Genomic DNA, 23,735 nt, shown 5'->3' on the forward strand with positions numbered 1-23,735 from the left:
CGAATACAGGCCCAGTGCAGTAAAGTGTTCATCATTTGTTAACTTTCTCATTCCTGGGATCATTCATGTAAACGTCCTCTGCACACTCTCCAGAGCCAGCACATCCTTCCGCAGGCACGGTGCCCAAAAATGCTCACGTTATTGGAAATACAGCCAGACCAGCGCCCTATAGAGCCTCAGCATTTAACGCTTCATCTCCCTCACCTCTATCTCAGGCACATCATGCCTGTATCGGTGCTGCTTCCTGCTCTCGTTCGCCGCTTTAACGCTTCACCTCCCTCACTGCCAGTTTCCCACCAGCTCCCACTTTCCTCTGCTCGAGCCCCGACTCTTCCCTTCGCTTTCTCGCCGTCTCTGTGTCCGTTTCAGAGGAAACGCGAGAGACCAAAAATTCCATTCCAAGCCCACGGACGCCATCGGCTACTTTGTCTCTCCGCTCTCCTGTTTGCGGATCGGAAAGGGAATATTCCCTCCAAGATCGAGTGCGCACAGCAACAACCCGCTTACATTTAGATTAGAAGCATGGGTTCAAATGCAGAAAAAATGAGTACCTTAGAACGGCCTATTTTTGTCATGTTCGTGATTGACCGAAGAGCCTTGTGCTGTCTGACTCAATGACTCTGAATGCACGCTTCATGCGAATAGTTGTGACAACGCAGGTAGCTGATTAGGTTTGGACAGCTGCTACGTGAAAGAAAGAGGTGTATTGCTTTTGCAACAGGAAAACGGGTCCAATCAAACAAACAGGAAAGCATTTCGATCACAAAAATTAGGCCGAATGTTCCACTATGCCTTAAATTCTGCAGAAATGACTTATATACATTGTCCTCGCATCTCTTTTATAGACGATAGACAATAGACATTCTCTTTTAGGTGACCCCAGCGGATTTTATTGACGTAAATCTCTTCGAAGTGCTGCCATTAAAGGCAACAGAACTGTTGGATTTTTTGCAGACAGGAACATTCACGAGCAGAGTTTAAAAACAAGCTATACTGACCAAACAGGTTTGGATTTATTTTAATTGTAGCATTAGAAGCAGCAATCACATAATTCCAGTAAACACATGCTATGAGGTTCTTGTGAATGTTACTGGTCGTGCGAATTATCCAAATTCAACAAAGGGGCCTAACATTTATCTATTACATTAATCTATTAATATATCATTTCGTCATAATTCAGGGTCACTGCCCCCAAAGAGGATACACAAATGCTTCTTGATCAATTTAATTCTACCAGCAGTTCACTTCTCGCTCCTGCATTGAGGGTCTCTCCACTATTCCACCTCATACATGTGCCGTATCTGCAGTCTCTTGTGTCTCCGTGAATTCAGGACATCAACAACGATGAACGAAGCATTATAAATTGTTACATTAAACAAATCGCATGCTTGCAGAACTTTAAAGTAGCAGAATATGTTTTAAAATGTGCAGCACGTCAAGAAGGTCAGTACACATTTCACAGACACAACATCATTCATGTCAGTAAGTTCAGTTCACCGCAGTGCCGCTTTCATGGTGATGGTAATGCCGAGCTGTCTAAATGTTTGCGCGGCGCAGGTTCCCACCTGCTGGTAAAAACCGGTGCAGCGGCATCGGCCGACATATTAACCCGTTACCCGCGGGGAAAGTGGATCTGGGGCTGACAGAATGTCCAGATTCCATACCCTCACGGACACAAGCAAATGTGCCAAACACCTTCGGCACCACCCTGCCCATCCCTGGTGCAATTTTCTTTGGAGCTGTGTATCTGCATTCCAGTGTCTCTCTCGTCTACTAAAAATAACACAGGGCGTAAATTTTTAATATGTATAATCTGCCTTGGCATGTCTTACCAACTTGCATCACTTTTATCCGAATCAAATAAATCAGCCGTTAATCCGCCCATTGGCCCAGTTTATGAAAGTCTTGTTCCATCCCAAATGAATGGATTCACTCTCCAAAATGTCACCATAGAAACGGCGAAACATCGAAAATAGTTGCAGTAGGCCATTCGACCCTTTGAGCGAGCACCGCCATTTAATATGATCAGCGCTAGTCATCCAAAATCAGTACCCCGTTCCTGCGTTCTCCCCATAAACCTTGATTCCGTTAACCCTATGAACTATACCTAACTCTTTCCTGACTACATCCAGTGAATTGGCCTCCACTGCCTTCTGTGGCAGAGAACTCCACAGATTCAAAACTCTCCGGTTGAAAAAGATTTTCCTCATCTCATTCCAATGTGGCCCGGAGGATTAGGCGGGTGGTGACAGGTTTCAGGTAGTCATCTCCGCCGAAACCCTTCTCCCCGCCCGTCCCATCCCCGGGAGGGTGGGAGTTTGTCTCAGTTACGAGTCGGGGAAAGTTTCATTTTACGACGCGGACACCAAGTCGCATCTCCATACCTTCTCTGGAATAAATTCACGGGGAAACTTTATCCTTTCTTGTGGCCTTGGTGTGAAACCCCGTGGCTGAGAATTTGCTCTGGATCCGCTCCGGGCGTGTAAAAGGTTCGGGTCCCGGGACCGGCGTCAGGAGCGGGGCTCAAGGGCTGTGGGGCAGAAACCCGGTGGACAACAGGTCGGCGCTGAACGGCTCTCATTTAATCCCCAAATTCCGCGTCGTAAAACCCCAGTGAACGCGGAAATAAAACCAGAGGAATATAAATGTGGAAGAGAGAAATAAACAGCAACTGAAATCAGAGCTGTCATTTTAATGCGTTATCCGCGTCCGACAACGGAACAGAATTACTTTTGTGAAAATATTTTTTAAATGTAAAGGTGTTGGACCTTTCTGGTCAAATTATTAATTCCGTTCAATGACTAGATGAATGTTAATAGATACATTTTATGTTACTTCGGTCATTTGGAAAATGTACACAACCATTGTCATATACAACAAGCTAACAGAAAGATCGTGTTTATTTCAATGATGTGCTTTGTTGCTTCTGATGCTATAATTGAATTAAACCCAAATTTGCTTGCACTGGACAGCTTGCTTTTGAACTCTTTTGAAATCTATTGAACAGGGAGATGGCAGTTTAGTTTTTCTTTAGTTTAGATTGGAGATACAGCGCGGAAACAGGCCCCTCGGTCCTCCGAGTCTGCACCGACCAGCGATCACCGCACACTAACACTACCCTACACACACTAGGGACAGGTTGTACTTATACCAAGCCAATTAACGCAGAAACCTTCGTCTTTGGAGTATGGGAGGAAACCGGAGATGCCAAAGAAAACCCACGCAGGGCACGGGGAGGACTTACAAACTACGTTCAGACAGCACCCGTAGTGAGGATTGAACCCGAATCTCTGGCGCTGTGAGGCAGCACACTTAATCTTTTGTACATTGTTTTTGAGTTGTCCTTTCTACAAATTGGCAACTGCATTTCCTACACCTTCAACAGTGGCAGGTTTTCAGTGACAGGGAGGTGGTGGTTGAGGGGGACCCGTGAACCACGTGCCTTGTGGTTGACTGCAGGGGAACCCCTCTGTTGGCGCCGCAGGTGCACTTGTCCAATTTCTTTAAAATAGTCGTCATAATGGTGCACCTCGGGTCCTCTGGCGACGCCCCTCTGAGACCGGGTAGAAGTCTCGGTCCATCCTCATCCCGGGTTGTGAACGGAGATGCGGGCGGCGGGATCCACTCCCGGGATCCACTCCCGCCTGTTACACCCGAGGCCTCGGTAGCACCGCGCCCCGAACATTTATCATCGAGTCAAGCTGCTCGGACGTAGGTCCTTCGGCCCAACTTGCTCATGTCGACCAAGATGCCCCATCTACATTCGACCCAGCTGCTTGCGTTTGGCCCATTTCGCTCTAACCCTTTCATATCCATGTACCTGCTCAAGTGCGTTTTTAAACGATGTTGTAACACTGTCCTCAATTTCCACCCCTGGCAGATTGTTCCATATATCTGCCATCTGTGTGAAAAGATTTCCCCTTGGGTTCCTGTTGAATCTTTCCCTCCCACACTAAAGCAACCTCTGGTTCTTGATTCCCCGTACCGTGCGTTCACCTTACCTACTCCTCACATCACATTACACACTTGTTTAAGATCACCCCTCAGCCTCCTGTGCTCCAAGGAATAAACTCCGCGTCTGCCCAGCCCCCCCCCCCCCTGTAACTCAGGACCTCAAGTCCTGACAACATCCACGTAAGTCGTCAGTCCTCCTTTTTCAACGTTCTATCTTTGCTTAGTCCACCCCAGGCCCTTCTCTCCGCCGTCGTTCATACTCAGGCCTGATTGGTGTCTAACTGGTCCCTTCCTCGTGTGTGATTAGTTGGAATCGGCCAGGGCAGCTTCACACTGAACACTTTCAGACCAATCACATTCATTCCCGGAGACGGCAGCGCCCGAGGTGGAAAACACTTTGATCCAGGAATTGGCGGAGTTCAAATGGCTGCGAAAGACCCGGTCGAGAGTTTAACCGAGGAGGCAGTTTGTTCCATCTGCCTGGATTTCTTCTCCGATCCGGTGTCACTGGAGTGCGGGCACTACTTCTGCCTCTCCTGTATCACACAGAGTTGGGACAGAGAGGAGAGAAACTCCTGCCCGGAATGTAGAGAGGAGTTTGAGGAGCGCACCCTCAGGGTTAGTTGGAACTTGGCGAGAATGGCTGATAAAGCTCGAAGGCTGAGCCTGAATCGACAAGAGAATGAACGTAAACCTCACTGTGAGGAACATCAGGAAGAACTGAAGCTGTTTTGTGAGACCGACAAGAAAGTAATTTGTGTGATTTGTACAGCTGCGCGGGAGCACAAGTCCCACGGCTTCACGCTGATAGAAGAAGCTGTAGAAACCTATAAGGTAAAAGCAAACCGATTTTGGTCACTTCATCGTTTAATACCTTGTTTATTGTCTGACATGTAATTCTCTGATCTCAAACCAAATCCCAGATTCAGGTGAAATCTTCCTTCGAATCTCTCACAAAAAAGAAAGCAGAGATCCAGCAAATGGAGCAGCAACAGAAACTAAAGATACCTGGAGTTGGGGTGAGGCGTTCTAGTTTCGATTTCCTGGTCTTGTTTACCTGTGATCCGAATAACAATAGACCAGCCTCTGCAGCTCAGATTCGAGAACCTGAGCTACAGAGCGAGATTGGGCAGGCAGTGACTTTACTACTTGTGCACTTCGCACAGTTTCCCTGTGACCCCGTCAGATTCCTATCATATCCCAAAGACATGCCAGTTAGATGATCAATCGACGACTGTAAATTATCCTGGTGAAAGGTAGTGGTGGGAAAATAAGTGGGAGTCGCCTCGTGGCACCACGGGAGAAGAATGAGGAGGAGATAAGACTTTTCTTTGCCTTCCATCACAGTGAGGGTGTGCCTGGAGCAATCACTGTGAAGGCTGTTTGTGTTTAAAAATTTGTAATTGTGTGTCTTGTGTTCTTTATTGTCTACTGCCGGACCCTGACGTGAGAGGACGCTGGCGCTATTTGTTCACCGCTTCTCCGTCAGGACAGTTCGTTTGTTTGTTTTTATGTCTTGACTGTTTTTGTAAAGCATCTTTGAGCATTTGGAAAAGCGCTATAAAAAATAAATGTTTATTATTATTATTATTATTATTATTATTATTATTATTATTATTATTATTATTATTATTATTATTATTATTATTATTATTATTATTATTATTATTATTATTATTATTATTATTATTATTATTATTATTATTATTATTATTATATTAATAATAATAATTATTTATATAGCGCTTACATATAGTGCATTACATTTATATAGCGCTTTTCATATACACAAAGACGCTTTACAGGGATTTAGAGAACAGAGGGAAGTGAATAAATAGATAAATAATTAATGGGCACGAGAACCGCATTGGCAGACAATAGACAATAGACAATAGACAATAGACAATAGGTGCAGGAGTAGGCCATTCAGCCCTTCGAGCCAGCACCGCCATTCAATGCGATCATGGCTGATCACTCAATCAGTACCCCGTTCCTGCCTTCTCCCCATACCCCCTCACTCCGCTATCCTTAAGAGCTCTATCCAGCTCTCTCTTGAAAGCATCCAACGAACTGGCCTCCACTGCCTTCTGAGGCAGAGAATTCCACACCTTCACCACCCTCTGACTGAAAAAGTTCTTCCTCATCTCCGTTCTAAATGGCCTACCCCTTATTCTCAAACTGTGGCCCCTTGTTCTGGACTCCCCTAACATTGGGAACATGTTATCTGCCTCTAATGTGTCCAATCCCCTAATTATCTTATATGTTTCAATAAGATCTCCCCTCATCCTTCTAAATTCCAGTGTATACAAGCCCAATCGCTCCAGCCTTTCAACATACGACAGTCCCGCCATTCCGGGAATTAACCTAGTGAACCTACGCTGCACGCCCTCCATAGCAAGAATATCCTTCCTCAAATTTGGAGACCAAAACTGCACACAGTACTCCAGGTGCGGTCTCACCAGGGCCCGGTACAACTGTAGAAGGACCTCTTTGCTCCTATACTCAACTCCTCTTGTTACGAAGGCCAACATTCCATTGGCTTTCTTCACTGCCTGCTGAACCTGCATGCTTCCTTTCATTGACTGATGCACTAGGACACCCAGATCTCGTTGAACTCCCCCTCCTCCTAACTTGACACCATTCAGATAATAATCTGCCTTTCTATTCTTACTTCCAAAGTGAATAACCTCACACTTATCTACATTAAACTGCATCTGCCATGTATCCGCCCACTCACACAACCTGTCCAAGTCACCCTGCAGCCTTATTGCATCTTCCTCACAATTCACACTACCCCCCAACTTAGTATCATCTGCAAATTTGCTAATGGTACTTTTAATCCCTTCGTCTAAGTCATTAATGTATATCGTAAATAGCTGGGGTCCCAGCACCGAACCTTGCGGTACCCCACTGGTCACTGCCTGCCATTCCGAAAGGGACCCATTTATCCCCACGGGGCATTTAATTGGGAGAGTGGGATTGATGGGATCATCGTATTCCTCTCACAACAAATAAGAAATCACCTCGACATGCTCTTCAATTGGCAAGGTAAAAACGTGCAAAGTGAAATGCAGGTAAAATGGACCAAGACGGATATGTATAAACGCTGGCCTGGACATGGTTGACCGAAGGCCTATTTCAGTGTTCCATGAAATCGCTTAGTCAAATGGTCGCCTTCCATGTCTTAAGGCAAGACAATACCACAACGTTGTACATTAATCTTCATCTTTCATTTGACAGGAAGAGTCATGCAACCTTCATTCTCACTTCAGATCCTGGTTTGCTAAACTGCACCAGATCCTCTACGAGAAAGAAAATAGTTTACTCAGAGATCTCCAGGAAGAAAAGAAGAAGCTCGTAGATCAAATGAAGATAAATCTGACGGAGATTCAAAACAATTTAAATCATGTTCAGCGGGAGCTCGAAGAGTTACAGAGAAGAATGGACCAAGAAGACGGCGTACTATTTCTGAAGGTGAGGCGCTACATTACAGGTTCCTTTAAAGGAAAGCGCACAGTAACAAAACGGTGGGACGTTGTTCTGAAATAACGCCGCTTTTTGTGCATCTTTGATCAAGATAGAATTCCGCCCCTCTCTACATCATGGACATTCGGCCCATCCACTGCTGTCCGTTTTCCCGTTCCGTACAAGCCTCTCCCCACCTAGTCACAACAGCCATCAGCAATGTCCACAGTTCCCACATGTCTCGCCGTTATCCACCTTTACCTCCTCCCCATTAAATCACCAGTACTGTGGTAGAGTGTTATATGTCATCTTGACTGAATCTCTTTTGGAACATTTGAAAGACCACCTGATATTTTATCTTCTATTCACTTTCTTACCATTATCTGATATTTCAATGTTTAATCTAGCACTAAATTTTGAACCCTTAATCCTTTACCTCCACACTGTGGGCGGCTTGTTTCAATACATGTGTTGTCTTTTCTTTGACAGGACAGCAAGCAAACAAACGCTTTTCGCCGTACCTCAGTACACGTGACAATAATATGTTCATAAGTTCAGAAGTGATAGGAGCAGCAATAGCCCATCAAGTCTACTCTACCCCTCAATCGTGGCTGATCTACCTGTCCTAGCCCCTTCTCATGCCTTCTCCCCATAGCCCTTGACATGTATACGAATGAAGAAAATATTACGTTCATTTAATTTTCCTTTAATTAGCCCCAAAAGCTCATGAAGTATGCCGTTCCTGCCTTCTCCCCATACCCCCTGACTCCTGTATCTTTAAGAGCTCTATCTAGCTCTCTCTTGAAAGCATCCGGAGAATTGGCCTCCACTGCCTTCTGAGGCAGAGAATTCCACAGATTCACAACTCTCTGACTGAAAAGGGGTTTCCTCATCTCCGTTCTAAATGGCCTACCCCTTATTCTTAAAATGTGGCCCCTGGTTCTGGACTCCCCCAACATTGGGAACATGTTTCCTGCCTCTAATGTGCCCAATCCCTTAATAATCTTATAATAATCTATGAGTTTCAATAAGATCCCCTCTCATCCTTCTAAATTCCAGCATCTACAACCCCAGTCGCTCCAGTCTTTCAACATACAACAGTCCCGCCATTCCGGGAATTAACCTAGTGAACCTACGCTGCACGCCCTCAATAGCAAGAATATCCTTCCTCACATTTGGAGACCAAAACTACACACAGTACTCCAGGTGCGGTCTCACTAGGGCCCTGTACAACTGCAAAAGGAAGTCTTTGCTCATATACTCAACTCCTCTTGTCATAAAGGCCAACATGCCATTAGCTTTCTTCACTGCCTGCTGTACCTGCATGCTAACTTTAAGTGACTGATGAACAAGGACACCCAGATCTCTTTGTACTTCCCCATTTCCGAACTTGACACCATTCAGATAATAATCTGCCTTCCTGTTCTTTGCACCAAAGTGGATAACCTCACATTTTTCCACATTAAACTGCATCTGCCATGCATCTGCCCACTCACAAAACCTGCCCAAGTCACCCTGCATCCTCATAGCATCCTCCTCACAGTTCACACTGCCACCCAGCTTTCTGTCATCCGCAAATTTGCTAATGTTACTTTTAGTCCCTTACGTGCGACCTCACTCTGTCAATGGAGGAGGCCTAGGACAGGAAGGACAATATGGAAATGAGAAGTGGAGATGAAATGTTTAGCAACCGGAATGTTCCGTAGATCTGAGTTGCTTAGTCTATGCTTGGTCCCGGCGATATACAGAGGGGGCCGAACCGAAGCGTCACCAATCCACATCCTAGAGAAATGCTGCCTACCATGCCGTGTTCCAGCACATTGTGTTTTATATATATACTAGACCAAGTGGACCCATCTGGCCCAAACCTCTCCTGCATTGGTGCAGCTCCCACTCCTGCCCCCCCTTCCCCATCCCCCCTCCTCTCCCTCTCCCTCCTCCCTCCCCTCCCCCCACTTTCCCTCCTCCCCACTCCACCCCCCTCAACCCCCTTATCCTCCCTTCTTCCCCCTCCCTCCACCCCTCCCTCCCTCCTTCGCTCTCACTCCCTCCCTAGGAGATAGATTTAAACTTTAAAATGTGAGTATCTTTAAAAATATAATGCCGATTTCAATGATACTTCTTCTATTAACACCAAAGAGATGATGGTACGTATGGTGGACCTAAAATTGTCACGCTACTGTGTACCGTTTTGGCTGTAGTTCAGGAACAAACAAACAAACAAACGAGAGTTTTAGTATATAGATAAACCGGCAGTTTGCATTTCTTGTATCTCAATGAATTCAGATTTGTGTTTTATTTATTTCAGGATGAAGCTGGTCGGGAGAGCAGGTAGGACATGCTCTTGACTGAAACACTGTGTGGATATGTAATGTAACCTTATATTACTAAAACTCTGTGTCCGTGTGTATGTGTGCAGCATGACATTTGTCGTTCGCACAGCCAAAACGGTACACCATAGCGCCACAATGTTTGCACCACCTTACACACCATTATCTTGGGCATATAATGTAACAACTCATTCAAATTGAAGCTACATTTTTAAAGCTCGAGAGATTTTAAAGTTTAAAATTTTCCTTTCTAACCCATTTCCTGGAGGTCTTCAGCGTGTGAGTTTGCAATGGGACCCGTGCGCCTGTGAGAGATGAGCTTGCGCCCCTCCCCACCCCCCCAACCTTTAAGTAATGCCCCCCCCCCCGACCGTTAAGTAATGCGCCCCCCCCCGGACCTTTAACTAATGCGCCCCCCTCCCCCCACGGACATTTAACTAACGCGCTTCCCCCATCCCGGACCTTTAACTAATGCGCCCCCCCCCCCCCCCCCCACCACCGGGAGCATCGCCGCGTGTCCCGGCATGCCTAGCGCCGGACATTCCTCAGATCGGGCCCCGCTGACCGCCGGGAGGTGTAGTCGCTTCTCCTGCTTCCGCGACTTACCCGACTGACGGCAGTGCCGCGCTCAATGTCGTCGTCCCCCCCCCCCCCCTTCCTCTCCCCCCTCACACGTAGGAGCTTTAAGCGGCGTTGCCGGGCCCGCAGGAGGGGGTTTCAAATGGGTGGAGGGTGGGGGTAGGGTGGGGGTGGGGGGAAGGAGACAGTGGGGTAGGAGGGTGTGGGGTTGGGGGGAAGGAGAGAGTGGGGGAGGAGGGGGAGGGGTGGGGAGGTATGTGGGGGAGAAAGGGATCGGGAGAGTTGGAGTTCGGGGAGGAGGGGTGTGGGGAAGGGGACAGTGGGTGTGGGGGAAGGGGAGGGTGGGGGTGAGGGGGGTGGGTGTCGGGATAAGAGAGTGGGGGGGGAGGGGGAGAGTGCGCGGCAGGGGGGGAGAGGGGTGGGGAAGAGGGGAGAAGGGGGTGGGGGAGGAGAGAGTGGGGGTGGAGAAAAGAGTGGGGGTGGGGGGAGATTGGGGATGGGGAGGGGGCAGGGTGGGGGTGGAGAGATGGAAGAGTGGGTTTGGGGAGAAGTGAAGATTGGGGTGGGGGGAGAGTGGGGTGCGGGCAAAGAGAGTGGGGGCGGGGAGGAGGGCAGGGTGGGGAGAAGGGAAGAATGGGAGTGGGGGAGAGTGGGGGTGGGCAGGAGGGAAGATTGGGGTGTGGGGAGAGTGGGGTGCGGGCAGGGAGAGTGGGGGGAGAGGAGGGGATGGAGGTGGGGCGAGTGGGGGGGAGGGGGGATTAGGGGTGGGGAGGGGGAAATGGGGGTGGAGGCAGGGCTGGGGGAGTGGGGGTAGGGGAGGGGAAAGTGGGGGTGGGGGCAGGGGAGGGGCAAGTGGGAGTGGGTAGGGGGGATGGAGTGGGTCAGTAGGGGGAGGAGGGGGTGATAAGGGGATTGAGTGGGGTGTTGAGGGTGCGACAATACAGGAGAGGCTTTGGGTCCAGGGCTCACTCAATCACACCCTCTCCTCTTCCGTGTCCCCCCTCTACGAGGAATGGGCCCAACGGGTCCACTTGGTCAAGTAAAATTTAAATGCTCAATTTATAACCATGTGTTTACTATTTGCAGTGCGAGTGTTGATACCGAATCGTTGTCAGTGACAGATTCTGCCCCGGCCTTTGAAAGGTTCTATCACCCCTCTATGTTTAGCACAATGTTAAGAGAAATGTCTGATGCCATTAAGCGGAGTAGCTTACAAACTGACGGTATGAATGTAGAATTCTCTGATTTTTTAAACTAACATTATGCTCCACTCAGCACCCCCCCCCCACACACGCACACCATCTCCCTCCCCCCATCCCCTCCTCCAGCAGCTTCTTGACCCCCCCCCCCATCATCCACCGTCTTTTCCCTGTACCTCACCTGAACTCGTATCTATTTCTCCCCTCCACCACAACCTCCACGGATATCCCTCCCTCTGGCTTCACGATTCTCACCCCTTCTATCCTTATCTCGCACCTTTTGACTTTTCATCTCTGGCATTAATCCAACAATTGGCCTATTAAAACAATCCCCTCGCTGGCAACCGCCTCTCACTTGCGTTTGGTGGAGATCGATTCCCACCACTGGCCACAACTTCCCATCTCCACCTATTTCCGCTTTCCGCAGACCATTCCCTCCGCAACTCCCTGGTTGACTTGTCCCTTCCCACCCAAACCACCCCCTCTCCAGGTACTTCCCTCTGCAAGCGCCGGAGGAGCAACACCTGTCCCTCTACCTCCCTCCTCCGACTCCGTCCAAATACCCCCACAGTCTTTTCAGGTGAAGCAGTGGTTCACTTGCACCTCCTCCAACCTCATCTACTATAGCCGCTGTATCAGATATGGACTCCTGTACATCGGCGAGACCAATCGTGGGCTTGGCGATCGTTTCGGTGAACACCTCCGCTCAGTCTGCCTAAACCGACCTGATCACCCGGTTGCTCAGCATTTTAACTCTCCCTCCCACTCCCAGTCTGACCTTTCTGTCCTCGGCCTCCTCCATTATCAGAGTGAGGCCCAACACAAATTGGAGGAACAGCACCTTATATTCCGTTTACGCAGCTTACAACCCAACGGTATAAACATCGACTTCTCTAACTTCAAGTAACCCTTTTCTCACTCTCTTTACGTCCCTCCCTTTCGCAGTTCTCCGACCAGTCTTACTGTCTCCGATTACATTTTATCTCTGTTTGCTTTGTTGTTACCTACTCCCAGCTAACTACATTCTACATTTCCTTTTAACTCCATCCCCTTTGTCTCGTTTTCACCATGACTTCGGTCTGAAGAAGGGTCTCGACGCGAAACGTCACCTGTTCCTTCTCTCCAGAGATGCAGCCTGTCCCGCTGAGTTACTCCAGCATTTTGTGCCTAACTTTGAAACAAAACGCATCCATGTTTTGCAGTGATGCTGACTGAGCCTCTGTTAATTACTTCAGCACATTCTGCCTCTTTACTAAACCTCCATCTGCAATTCATTCTGTTATTTATTTCTCCTCGTTTATCAGACACATTTGAGTAACGTGTTGATGCAGAGATTGTGTGCCATTGTGGGCTGAGGGGGAATGGGCGTTTTATTCCAGTAGCAAACCCAGCTGCTGGGAAACTTCACTTTCACACAGGCAGCTAGAGATGTGAGATTCCTGAACACAACCGACAGGCGCACCCCTCCCTGTGTCTCGCCGCCTCTCAAGAAAACAGGAGCAGGTCACCTGTCCCCCCATGTCCGCCTACGTTCAGTATGATGATGGCGACTCCACCACGTCTACCTCCTCTTTAACCACCTCTAATTACAACTCGCGTCAATCTCCTCTTCGAACAATCTTTCTCCTCTCGCCTCCCCGCCCCACCCCCTCCCACTATCGTCCCGCCCCCTCCCCCTCCCCCACCCCACCACCACCATCTACCAGCAGGATAACGAATGCTTCTTTGTGAAGAAAGGTCCCGAGCTTGTGAATACATCTCCTCATTTGTCAACGACAACCGCAATCTCTGGTCCATCTTCATTGTCCGCACTCGTCACCGCCCCCCCTTGAAATTCACGCCCGAATCCCAAGGCCCCGCCCCTCTGATTCCCCAATGCCCATGAAATCCCGCTCGACAACCGGGAGAAAAATTCCGGCAGAGATGTCTGTTGTCCTCCCAATGTTCTTGTGGGTGAAACCCCGGGCAGGGTTTCAGTTGTCCGCCCGCCTGTGCCTGAGGCCGGGCGGCCTCTCCCCCGGTCCCGGGGCCGCGCTGCCCGAATCTCCCCCCGACCCCCGGGGACTCTCTGATTCTTTGCTTCTCCCCCCAGTCTCCGTCACCCTGGATGTGGAAACAGCGCATCCGGAGCTCGAGGTGTCTGAGGATCGGAAGAGGGTGAGATGGACCCGGACCCGGAGGAGTCTCCCTGACACCGGGAAGAGGTTTACAGACAATGCGTGTGTGCTGGGATCGGAGGGATTCACATCGGGGAGACATTACTGGGAGGTGGAGGTGGCGGGGAGTCGGCGCTGGAGTCTGGGAGTCGCCGCAGAGTCTGTGGAGAGGAAGGGACCGGTCACACTGACCCCGGAGACTGGAGTCTGGATCATCGGGCGGGTGGATGACGAGTTTGTTGCACTCACCTCCACTCCATCCCGTCTCCCCGCCCGTCCCATCCCCGGGAGGGTGGGAGTTTATCTCAGTTACGAGTCCGGGACAGTTTCATTTTATGACGCGGACACCATGTCCCATCTCCAAACCTTCACTGGGAATAAATTCACGGATAAACTTTATCCTTTCTTCGGGCCTTATTGGGGTGAAAACAAGTGGCTGAGGATCTGCTCCGGTTCCGCTCCGGGTGTGTAAAAGGGTCGGGTACCGGGAGCGGCGTCAGGAGCGGGGCTCAGGGGCTCAGGGGCTGTGGGGCAGAAACCCGGTGGACTACAGGTCGGCGCTGAACGGCTCCCATTTAATCCCCAAATTCCTCGTCATAAAAACCCCAGTGAGCGCGGAAATAAAACCAGGGGGAATGTAAATGTGGGAAGAGTGAAATAAACAACAAGTGGAATCAGAGCTGTCGATCCGTTCGTTTTAACGCGTTAACGGAACGGCAACGGAACAGAAATTACTTTTGTGAAAATATTTTTAAAATATAATGTCATTGGACCCATCTGGTCAAAAGTCGTTACGGTATTATTAACTCCGTTCAATGACTAGTTCAATGTAATAGATACATTTCATGTTACTTCAGTGATTTGGAAAATGTACACAACCATTGACACACACGACAAGCTAATTGAAAGATCGCGTTTATTTGAATGATGTGCATTGTTGCTTCCAATACTGTAATTGAAATAAACTCAAAATTACTTGGACTGTACAGATTGCTTTTGAATTCTTTTGAAATCTACTGAACGGAGAGACAGCAGTTTAGTTTGCTTTAGTTTAGATTGGAGATACAGCGCGGAAACAGGCCCCTCGGCCCACCGAGTCCGCACCGACCAGCGATCCCCGCACATTAACACTACCCTACACACACTCGGGACAATTTGCACGTATACCAAGCCAATTGACCTACAAACCTATACCTCTTTGGAGTGTGAGAGGAAACCACAGAACACGCAGCTCACGGGGAGAGCGTACAAACTCTGTACAGATAGCACCAGTAGTCCTGATGGACCCCAGATCACTGGCGCTGTGAGGCAGCAAATCTACCGGTACCACCCCTGCATTTCCTACACCTTCAACAGTGGCAGGTTTTCAGTGACAGGGAGGCGGTGGTTGAGGGTGACCCGTGAACCACTTACCCTGTGGTTGACCGCAGGGGAACCACCTCTGTTGGCGCCGCAGGTGCATTTGTCCCATTTCTTTAAAATGGTCGTCATGATGGAGACCCTCGGGTCCTCTGGCCGATGCCCCTCTTCCCAGACGAAAGCAGACATCGATGGTGAAATCCACCAGCTCCTACTGCGCGCCTGCACAAAGTTTGGCCGTTTGAGGAGAAGAGTGTTTGATGAGCGGATCTCCAAAGCTCCACAAATCTCGGTGAACGATGCCCTGGGGATGAGAAGCACAGGTTAGGACTCCGACTGGAGAATCTGGTCTGTTTCCCTTCACCAAACACACGGAATGAATCGGGAGGCTTCTGGAAGTTGCAGGAGACATTTGCTGGAAAGGTTTTGGAGATGACGGGGTTCAGGTTCAGGATAAGACCGGAGAAGAGTGTTTGCTTCTCCGGGGAACATAGATAGGGGCTGTCGGGAGATTTGACAGTGGGGTCCAATTTCGGATCCGGAGCAATGGGGGCCAATGATCTTCCCATCTTTGGTGGTCAGTGGGAGGAGCAAAGACGACACCGATTTCAACAGAGACGCAACCAGGTGGCCTGGTGGCGAGTAAAGTTGGGCCGAAGGGCCTGTTTCCACGCTGCATCACTCCATGACTCTGTGACTCCATCAAGGGGAATATGATGGAAAATGACCTGCACTGGCGTTGGAAATTCAACAAATTCGATCCCTGGCTTTCGATGCGGAATGTTCACCGCCCCCCACTGTCACTCGTGAGCGGACAAACCTAAATACTCTGCCATAAAGGTTAATGGATCCTATAACACAATTTATCAAGCGATGCGCCGCGTCTCCAAATATAGATTAACCTGAAGACTGGCGCACGAGAGACAGGTGCACTGTTGTGGATTAAAATAAGACCGGAGAGAGGTCTCCGTCCATCCTAATCCCGGGCTGGGAACGGAGATGTGGGCGGTGGGTTCCACTGCCCAACGTCTTCTCAGTTACACCCGAGGCCTCGTTAGCACCGGGCCCCGGCCATTTATCATCGAGTCCAACTGCACGGACGCAGGTCTTTCGTCCCAACTTGCTCGTGTCGACCAATATGCCCCATCTACACTCGTCGCAGCAGCTCGCGTCTGGCCCATTTCGCTCTAAACCATTCCCATCCCTGTACCTGCTCAAATGCCCTGTAAACGATATTGTAGCACCGTCCCCAATTGCTTCCCCTGCCAGCGTGTTCCATATATCATCTACCCTCTGTGCGTAAAGGACGCCCCTTGGGTTCCTGTTGAATCTTTCCCTTTCACATTAAAGCCATCTCTGGTTGTTGATGTTATCCCAGTTTTCAAGAAAGGAGCGAGAGAGACAGCGGGGGAATTATAGACCAGTTGGCCTGACATCGGTGGTGGAGAAGATGCTGGAGTCAATTATTAAAGAGGTAATAACGGCGCATTTGGATAGCGGCTAAAGGATTGTTCCAAGTCAGCAAGGATTTATGAAGGGGAAATCCTGCTTGTCGAATCTTCTGGAATTTTTGAGGATGTGACAAGTAAAATAGATGAAGGAGAGCCAGTTGATGTAGTGTATCTAGACTTTCAGAAAGCCTTTGATATGGTCCCACACGGGAGGTTGGTGAGCAAAATTAGAGCACATGGTATTGGGGGTAGGGTATTGACATGGATAGAGAATTGGTTGACAGACAGGAAGCAAAGAGTAGGAATAAACCGGTCGTTTTCAGAATGGTAGGCAGTGGAGAGTGGAGTGCTGCAAGGCTCGGTGCTGGGGCCGCAACTATTTACAATATATATTAATGATTTGGATGAAGGAATTAGAAGTAATACTAGCAGGTTTGCGGAGATGTCTGAGGATCGGAAGAGGGTGAGACTGACCCGGACCCGGAGGAGTTTCCCTGACAACGGGAAGAGGTTTACACACTGGCCATGTGTGCTGGGATCGGAGGGATTCACATCGGGGAGACATTACTGGGAGGTGGAGGTGGCGGGGAGTCGGGGCTGGAGTCTGGGAGTCGCCACAGAGTCTGTGGTGAGGAAGGGACCGGTCACACTGACCCCGGAGACTGGAATCTGGAGAATCAGGCGGTGGGATGACGAGTTTGTTGCATTCACCTCCCCTCGATCCCGTCTCCCCGCCCGTCCCATCCCCGGGAGGGTGGGAGTTTATTTCAGTTACGAGTCCGGGACAGTTTCATTTTACGACGCGGACACCAAGTCCCATCTCCACACCTTCACTGGGAATAAATTCACGGAGAAACTTTATCCTTTCTTCGGGACTGGGGATGAAGATCACTGGCTGAGAATCTGCTCCGGTTCCGCTCCGGGTGTGTAAAAGGGTCGGGTCCCGGGACCGGCGTCCGGAGCGGGGCTCAGGGGCTGTGGGGCAGAAACCCGGTGGACAACAGGTCGGCGCTGAACGGCTCCCATTTAATCCCCAAATTCCGCGTCGTAAAAACCCCAGCGGAAATAAAACCAGGGGGAATGTAAATGTGGGAAGAGAGAAATAAACCGCAACTGAAATCAGAGCTGTCGATCCGTTCATTTTAATGCGTTAACCGCGTCCGGCAACGGAACAGAAATTACTTTTGTGAAAATATAAAGATTGAAACAATCGCCCTTCCCGCGGGTTCAGCAGCGGCCGCGGGGGGCGGGTCCTGAGCTCCGGGCTCCCCCGGGTTCTTAAGTCCGCAGATTCAGAGAATTTATAGCGCGTTTGCAGCATTTGCTCTCCACTCAACAGATTGGTTTTCTTCGGGACGGGTCTTTGGAAGAATGGGTTCAAACCGAATTCCCGGTTCCAGGTGGGGGCCCGTTGTCCTCAGGGTCTGCCAGTCTCTCTGCAGGATACGTAGAACATTGCTTGTATCAGGCGCCGCCAGACCCCTCCCTCACCTCTCTCTCAGGTACATCATGCCTGTATCGGCGTTGCTTCCTGCTCTCGTTCATCGCATTAACGCTTCGTCTCCCTCACTGCCAGTTTCCAACCAGCTCCCACTTTCCTCTGCTCGAGCCCCGACGCTTCCCTTCGCTTTCTCTCCGTCTCTATCTCGGTCGTTTCAGAGAAAACCCGAGTGACCAAAGTCCATTCGAAGCCCGCGGACGCCACCGGCTACCTTGTCTCTCCACTACCCCTGTTTGCGCATCGGAAATGGAATATTCCCTCCAAGATCGAGTGCGCACAGCAACAACCCGCTTACATTTACACAATGTCCTGGCATCTCTTTTGGGAGACCCCAGAGTGCTTTACAGGCGTAAATCTCTTTGAAGTGCAACCAGGAACGGCAACTGAAACGCAGGAGTCAATCTGCGAGCACGAAAATTCATAAACAGAGTTTAAAAGCAAGCGATACCCTCCAAAGAGATTTGGGTTGAATTCAATTGCAGTATTAGAAGCACCAAGCACATAATTCGGAAAAGCACAATGTTTCTATTATCCCTGCGAATGTGGGTGGTGGGCGGATGAATGAGAATTAATGGGTACGTGAAAAGGAATAGGCAGCAGGGAATTAAAGTCATAAGGAACAGGAGTAGAATGAGGCCATTCAGCCCACCACATCCACGCCGCCATTCAATCATGGCTGACCTATCTCTCCCTTCTAACCCCATTCTCCTGCTTTCTCCCCATAATCTCTGACACCTGTACTAATCAAGAATCTATCTATCTTTGACTTAAAAATATACATAGCCTTGTGTGGCAAACTATTCCACAGATTCACCACCGTCCGACCAAAGAAATTTCTCTTCATCTTCCTAAAAGAGCGTCCTTTAATTCTGAGGCTATGACTTTGAGTCCTGGATTCTCCCACTAGTGGAAACATCCTCTCCACATCCATTCTATCCAAGCCTTTCACTATTCTGTATGTTTCAATTCGGTCCCCCTCATTCTCCGAAACTTCAGCGAGTACTGGCCCAGTGCTGACAAACACTCATCATAGGTTAACCCACTCATTCATGGGCTCATTCTTGTCAACCTCTTCTGGACCCTCTCCAGAGCCAGCACATCTTTCCACAGATATGGTGCCCAAAATCGCTCACAATATTACAAATACGGCCTTACCAGCGCCTTATGGAGCCTCAACATTACATCCCTATTTTTGAAAACAAGCCCTCTTGAAATAAATGCTGGCATTGAGTTTGCTTTCCTTACTATCGATTCGACTTTCAGATTAACTTTTTCGGAATCCAACACCAGCACTCCCCAGTCCCTTTGCACCTCCGTTTTGTGGATTCTCACCCCATCTAGAAAATAACCTATGCTTTATTCCTACGCCAAAAATGCACAACACCACACTTTGAGACATTGAGGAAATATCTAGTGGGGTGGGGCAGTGACTAGTGGGGTACCGCAAGGCTCGGTGTTGGGACCGCAGCTATTTACAATACACATCAATGACTTGGATGAAGGGATTAAAAGTATCATTAGCAAATTTGCCGATTATACAAACCTAGGTGGCAGTGTGAACTGTGAGGAAGATGCTATGAGGTTGCAGGGTGACTTGAACAGGTTGTGTGAGTGGGCGGATGCATGGCAGATGCAGTTTAATGTAGATAAGTGTGAGGTTATCCACTTTGGTGCAAAGAACAGGAAGACAGATTATTATCTGAATGGTGTCAAGTTAGGAAAAGGGGACGTACAACGTGATCTGGGTGTCTTAGTGCATCAGTCACTGAAAGGAAGCATGCAGGTACAGCAGGCAGTGAAGGAAGCCAATGGAATGTTGGCCTTCATAACAAGAGGAGTTGAGTATAGGAGCAAAGAGGTCCTTATACAGATGTACAGGGCCCTAGTGAGACCGCACCTGGAGTACTGTGTGCAGTTTTGGTCTCCAAATTTGAGGAAGGATATTCTTGCTATTGAGGGCGTTTAGCGTAGGTTTACTAGGTTAATTCCCGGAATGGCGGGACTGTCATATGTTGAAAGACTGGAGCGACTAGGTTTGTATACACTGGAATTTAGAAGGATGAGAGGGGATCTTATCGAAACGTATAAGATTATTAAGGGGTTGGACATGTTAGAGGCAGGAAACATGTTCCCAATGTTGGGGGAGTCCAGAACCAGGGGCCACAGTTTAAGAATAAGGGGTAGGTCATTTAGAACAGAGATGAGGAAAAACTTTTTTAGTCAGAGAGTTGTGAATCTGTGGAATTCTCTGCCTCAGAGGGCAGTGGAGGACAATTCTCTGAATACATTCAAGAGAGAGCTAGATAGAGCTCTTAAGGATAGCGGAGTCAGGGGGTATGGGGAGAAAGCAGCAACGGGGTACTGATTGAGATTGTTCAGCCATGATCACATTGAATGGCGGTGCTGGCTCGAAGGGCCGAATGGCCTACTCCTGCACCTATTGTCTATTGTCTATTGCTCTTCACCTTTCATTTCACAGGAACAGTCACACAACCTTCTGTCTAAGATCACATCCCAGTTTGCTGAACTGCACCAGATTCTCACTGAAAAAGAGCAGCGCGTACTGGCAGATATCCGGGAGGAAGAGAAGAAGATTCTAAATATAATGGAGAAAATTCTTCAAGAAATTGAGGAGAATTTAAATTCCATTCAGGAGGAACTCTTTAAGTTGCAGCAGCAGATGGATCAAAAGGACAGTATGGTGTTTCTGAAGGTGAGGGGTTTCACTACAGTCTGGCGAAGTGAAAGTGCACAGGCACAAAATGGTGGGTGACATTTCTGAAATGAATGCTGTATTTACCAGTAATTCAGAATGGAGTAAATGTTTCATCTGTTCAAGTTGTTGTTGTTCCCAAACTAATTGGCCTCCCGCATAATCTATGGGATCTCAGGACTGCCTGGAATGTAGAGGGGTGTTTCTATTCTGTGGAGTTCAGAACTACGACGGGTGATCGTAATCTGATCCCAAGGGCCACGAATGGACAGAGGGCAGTAAATCTCTGGGATTCTCCAACCCAGAGACTCTGAGAGGTTTAACCTGTTAAACGTATTTATACCAGAGGGAGATACATTTTTGAAAATTCGGGGAACTGAAATCAAAGGGAATGGGACAAAGCGGAGGAGTTCAGTCCTGGGCTAGATCAGCCATGAACATATTGTGGGGATTAACACTGAAATTTTGAACATGGCGCACACAGCAGATTGATCATCTACATCCGGTTCCCATCAGCAGTGGGTGGTCATCTTGGGGGAATTTGCTCTGTTTGTTTTACCCACCTTTGTTCACCTTAGAATGACATCCCATTCTACATCATTGACAGGCCATTCAGCCCATCCTATCCAGTCAAGATTTCAGCTCCACTCAACATCCCTCCCATCTACTCACCACACCCAGTAACAATACCCCGAATTCCAGGAGTGCTCACGTGTTTATCCCGCGCACCCTTAAATTTATCTCTGCTGTTGGCTTCAGTCCCTCCAATCCAAGTGATGTCCATGTTCTCATGACTGCATTCCTTTCAGTATTTGTTGAAGACCACATTACATTTCAGCTTTGATTTTTGCTCTCCCATCGATTAGAGATATTATTTCATCCTCACCCGTTTAAATCCACCGATAAACTTAAATCCTATCTCTTCACTCCTGACATCTTCCCCAGATAAACTCCCACGACCTGCCCAGTCTTTGCATTGAGTTCCGTCCTCTCAGTTATGGCGTCATTCTCTCATATTCCTTGTGCCTTTCCCCAACGTTCTACGTCTGGACGGCCAATTGTGGATCAATTTCACCAGCTCGCCTTGGATCCCACCTGCCTTCGCTTTCTGGACCAGCCTTGCACGCGGCACATTGTCATGATTCTCTGCTTCTCCCCCCAGTCTCCGTCACCCTGGATGTGGAAACAGCGCATCCGCGGCTCGAGGTGTCTGAGGATCGGAAGAGGATGAGATGGACCCGGACCCGGAGGAGTCTCCCTGACACCGAGAAGAGGTTTACAGACAGTGCGTGTGTGCTGGGATCGGAGGGATTCACATCGGGGCGACATTACTGGGAGCTGGAGGTGGCGGGGAGTGATGGCTTGAGTCTGGGAGTCGCCGCAGAGTCTGCGGAGAGGAAGGGACCCCGGAGACTGGAGTCTGGAGCATCAGGCGGTGGGATGACGAGTTTGAAGCAGATACCTCCCCTCCATCCCGTCTCCCCGCCCGTCCCATCCCCGGGAGGGTGGGAGTTTATCTCAGTTACGAGTCCGGGACAGTTTCATTTTACGACGCGGACACCAAGTACCATCTCCATACCTTCACTGGGATTAAATTCACGGGGAAACTTTATCCTTTCTTCGGGCCTTCTTGGGATGGAAACTGGCTGAGAATCTGCTCCGGTTCCGCTCCGGGTGTGTAAAAGGGTCGGGTCCCTGGACCGGCGTCAGGAGCGGGGCTCAGGGGCTGTGGGGCAGAAACCCGGTGGACAACAGGTCGGCGCTGAACGGCTCCCACTTAATCCCCAAATTCCGCGTCGTAAAAACCCCAGTGAGCGCGGAAATAAAACCAGGGGGAATGTAAATGTGGGAAGAGAGAAATAAACAGCAAGTGGAATCAGAGCTGTCGATCCGTTCATTTTAACGCGTTAAACACGTCGGTAACGGAACAGAAATCACTTTTGTGAAAATATAAAGATTGAAACAACCGCCCTTCCCGCGGGTGCACCAGCGGCCGCGGGCGGCGGGTCCTGAGCTCCGGGCTCCCCCGGGTTCTAAAGATTGTAGTTCGACGTCGATACATAGATCATTCTTCATTCAGTCGCCGCCAGACCCCTCCCCCACTTCTCCCTCAGTTACATCAAGTCTGTATCGCTGCTGCTTCCTGCTTTTGTTCACCGCATTAAGTTTATAAGTGATAGGAGTAGAATTAGGCCATTCGGCCCATCAAGTCTACTCCGCCATTCAATCATGGCTGATCTATCTCTCCCTCCTAAGCCCATTCTCCTGCCTTCTCCCTGTAATCTCTGACACTCGTACTAATCAAGAATCTATCTGTCTCTGCCTTAAATATATCGACTGACTTGTGGCCTCCACAGCCTTTTGTGGCAAAGAATTCCGCCGATTCACCACCCTCTGACGAAATAAATTCCTCTTCATCTCCTTCCTTAAAGAACGTCCTTTAATTCTGAGGCTGTGACCACTTGTCATCGACTCTCCCACTAGTGGAAACATCCTCTCCACATCCACACTATCCAGGCCTTTCACTATTCTGTATGTTTCAATGAGGTCCCCCCTCATTCTTCTAAACTACAGCGAGTACAGTCCCACTGCAGTCAAATGTTCATCATATGTTAACTTTCTCATTCCTGGAATCATTCATGTAAACGTCCTCTGGACCCTCTCCAGAGCCAGCACATCCTTCCTCAGATATGGTGCCCAGAATCACTCACAATATTTGAAATGCGGCCAGACCAGCGCCTAAAAGAGCCTCAGCATTTAACGCTTCATCTCCCACACCTCTCTCCCAGGCACATCATGTCTGTATCGGTGCTGCTTCCTGCTCTCGTTCATTGCTTTAACGTTTCACATCCCTGAATAGTCAATTTAATTTTGTCACATACACATAAATGCGCAGTGAAGTGAAACATTACCCACAGCGACAATAAGAGCAATAAAAATAAGCAATAACACACACAATCACAAACCAACACCAAACAAAAAGAAACATCCATCACAGTGAGTCTCCTCCAGTCACCTCCTCACTGTG

At 49.0% G+C, this 23,735-nt stretch overlaps 1 protein-coding gene across 1 annotated transcript; it reads left to right on the forward strand.

Moving 5' to 3' along the window:
* The first annotated feature begins 4,377 nt into the window (after positions 1 to 4,377).
* On the forward strand, positions 4,378 to 17,424 carry LOC144591004 (zinc-binding protein A33-like). The gene is made up of 7 exons (XM_078395352.1): positions 4,378 to 4,788; positions 4,878 to 4,973; positions 7,195 to 7,428; positions 9,728 to 9,750; positions 11,415 to 11,551; positions 13,620 to 13,907; positions 17,177 to 17,424. Exons 1-7 carry the CDS (start codon positions 4,378 to 4,380, stop codon positions 17,422 to 17,424), a joined length of 1,437 nt encoding a protein of 478 aa, XP_078251478.1.
* The last annotated feature ends 6,311 nt before the right edge of the window (positions 17,425 to 23,735 follow it).

This window comes from Rhinoraja longicauda, unplaced genomic scaffold (assembly GCF_053455715.1).
Source record: "Rhinoraja longicauda isolate Sanriku21f unplaced genomic scaffold, sRhiLon1.1 Scf000464, whole genome shotgun sequence".
NCBI classification, from domain to species: Eukaryota; Metazoa; Chordata; class Chondrichthyes; order Rajiformes; family Arhynchobatidae; genus Rhinoraja; species Rhinoraja longicauda.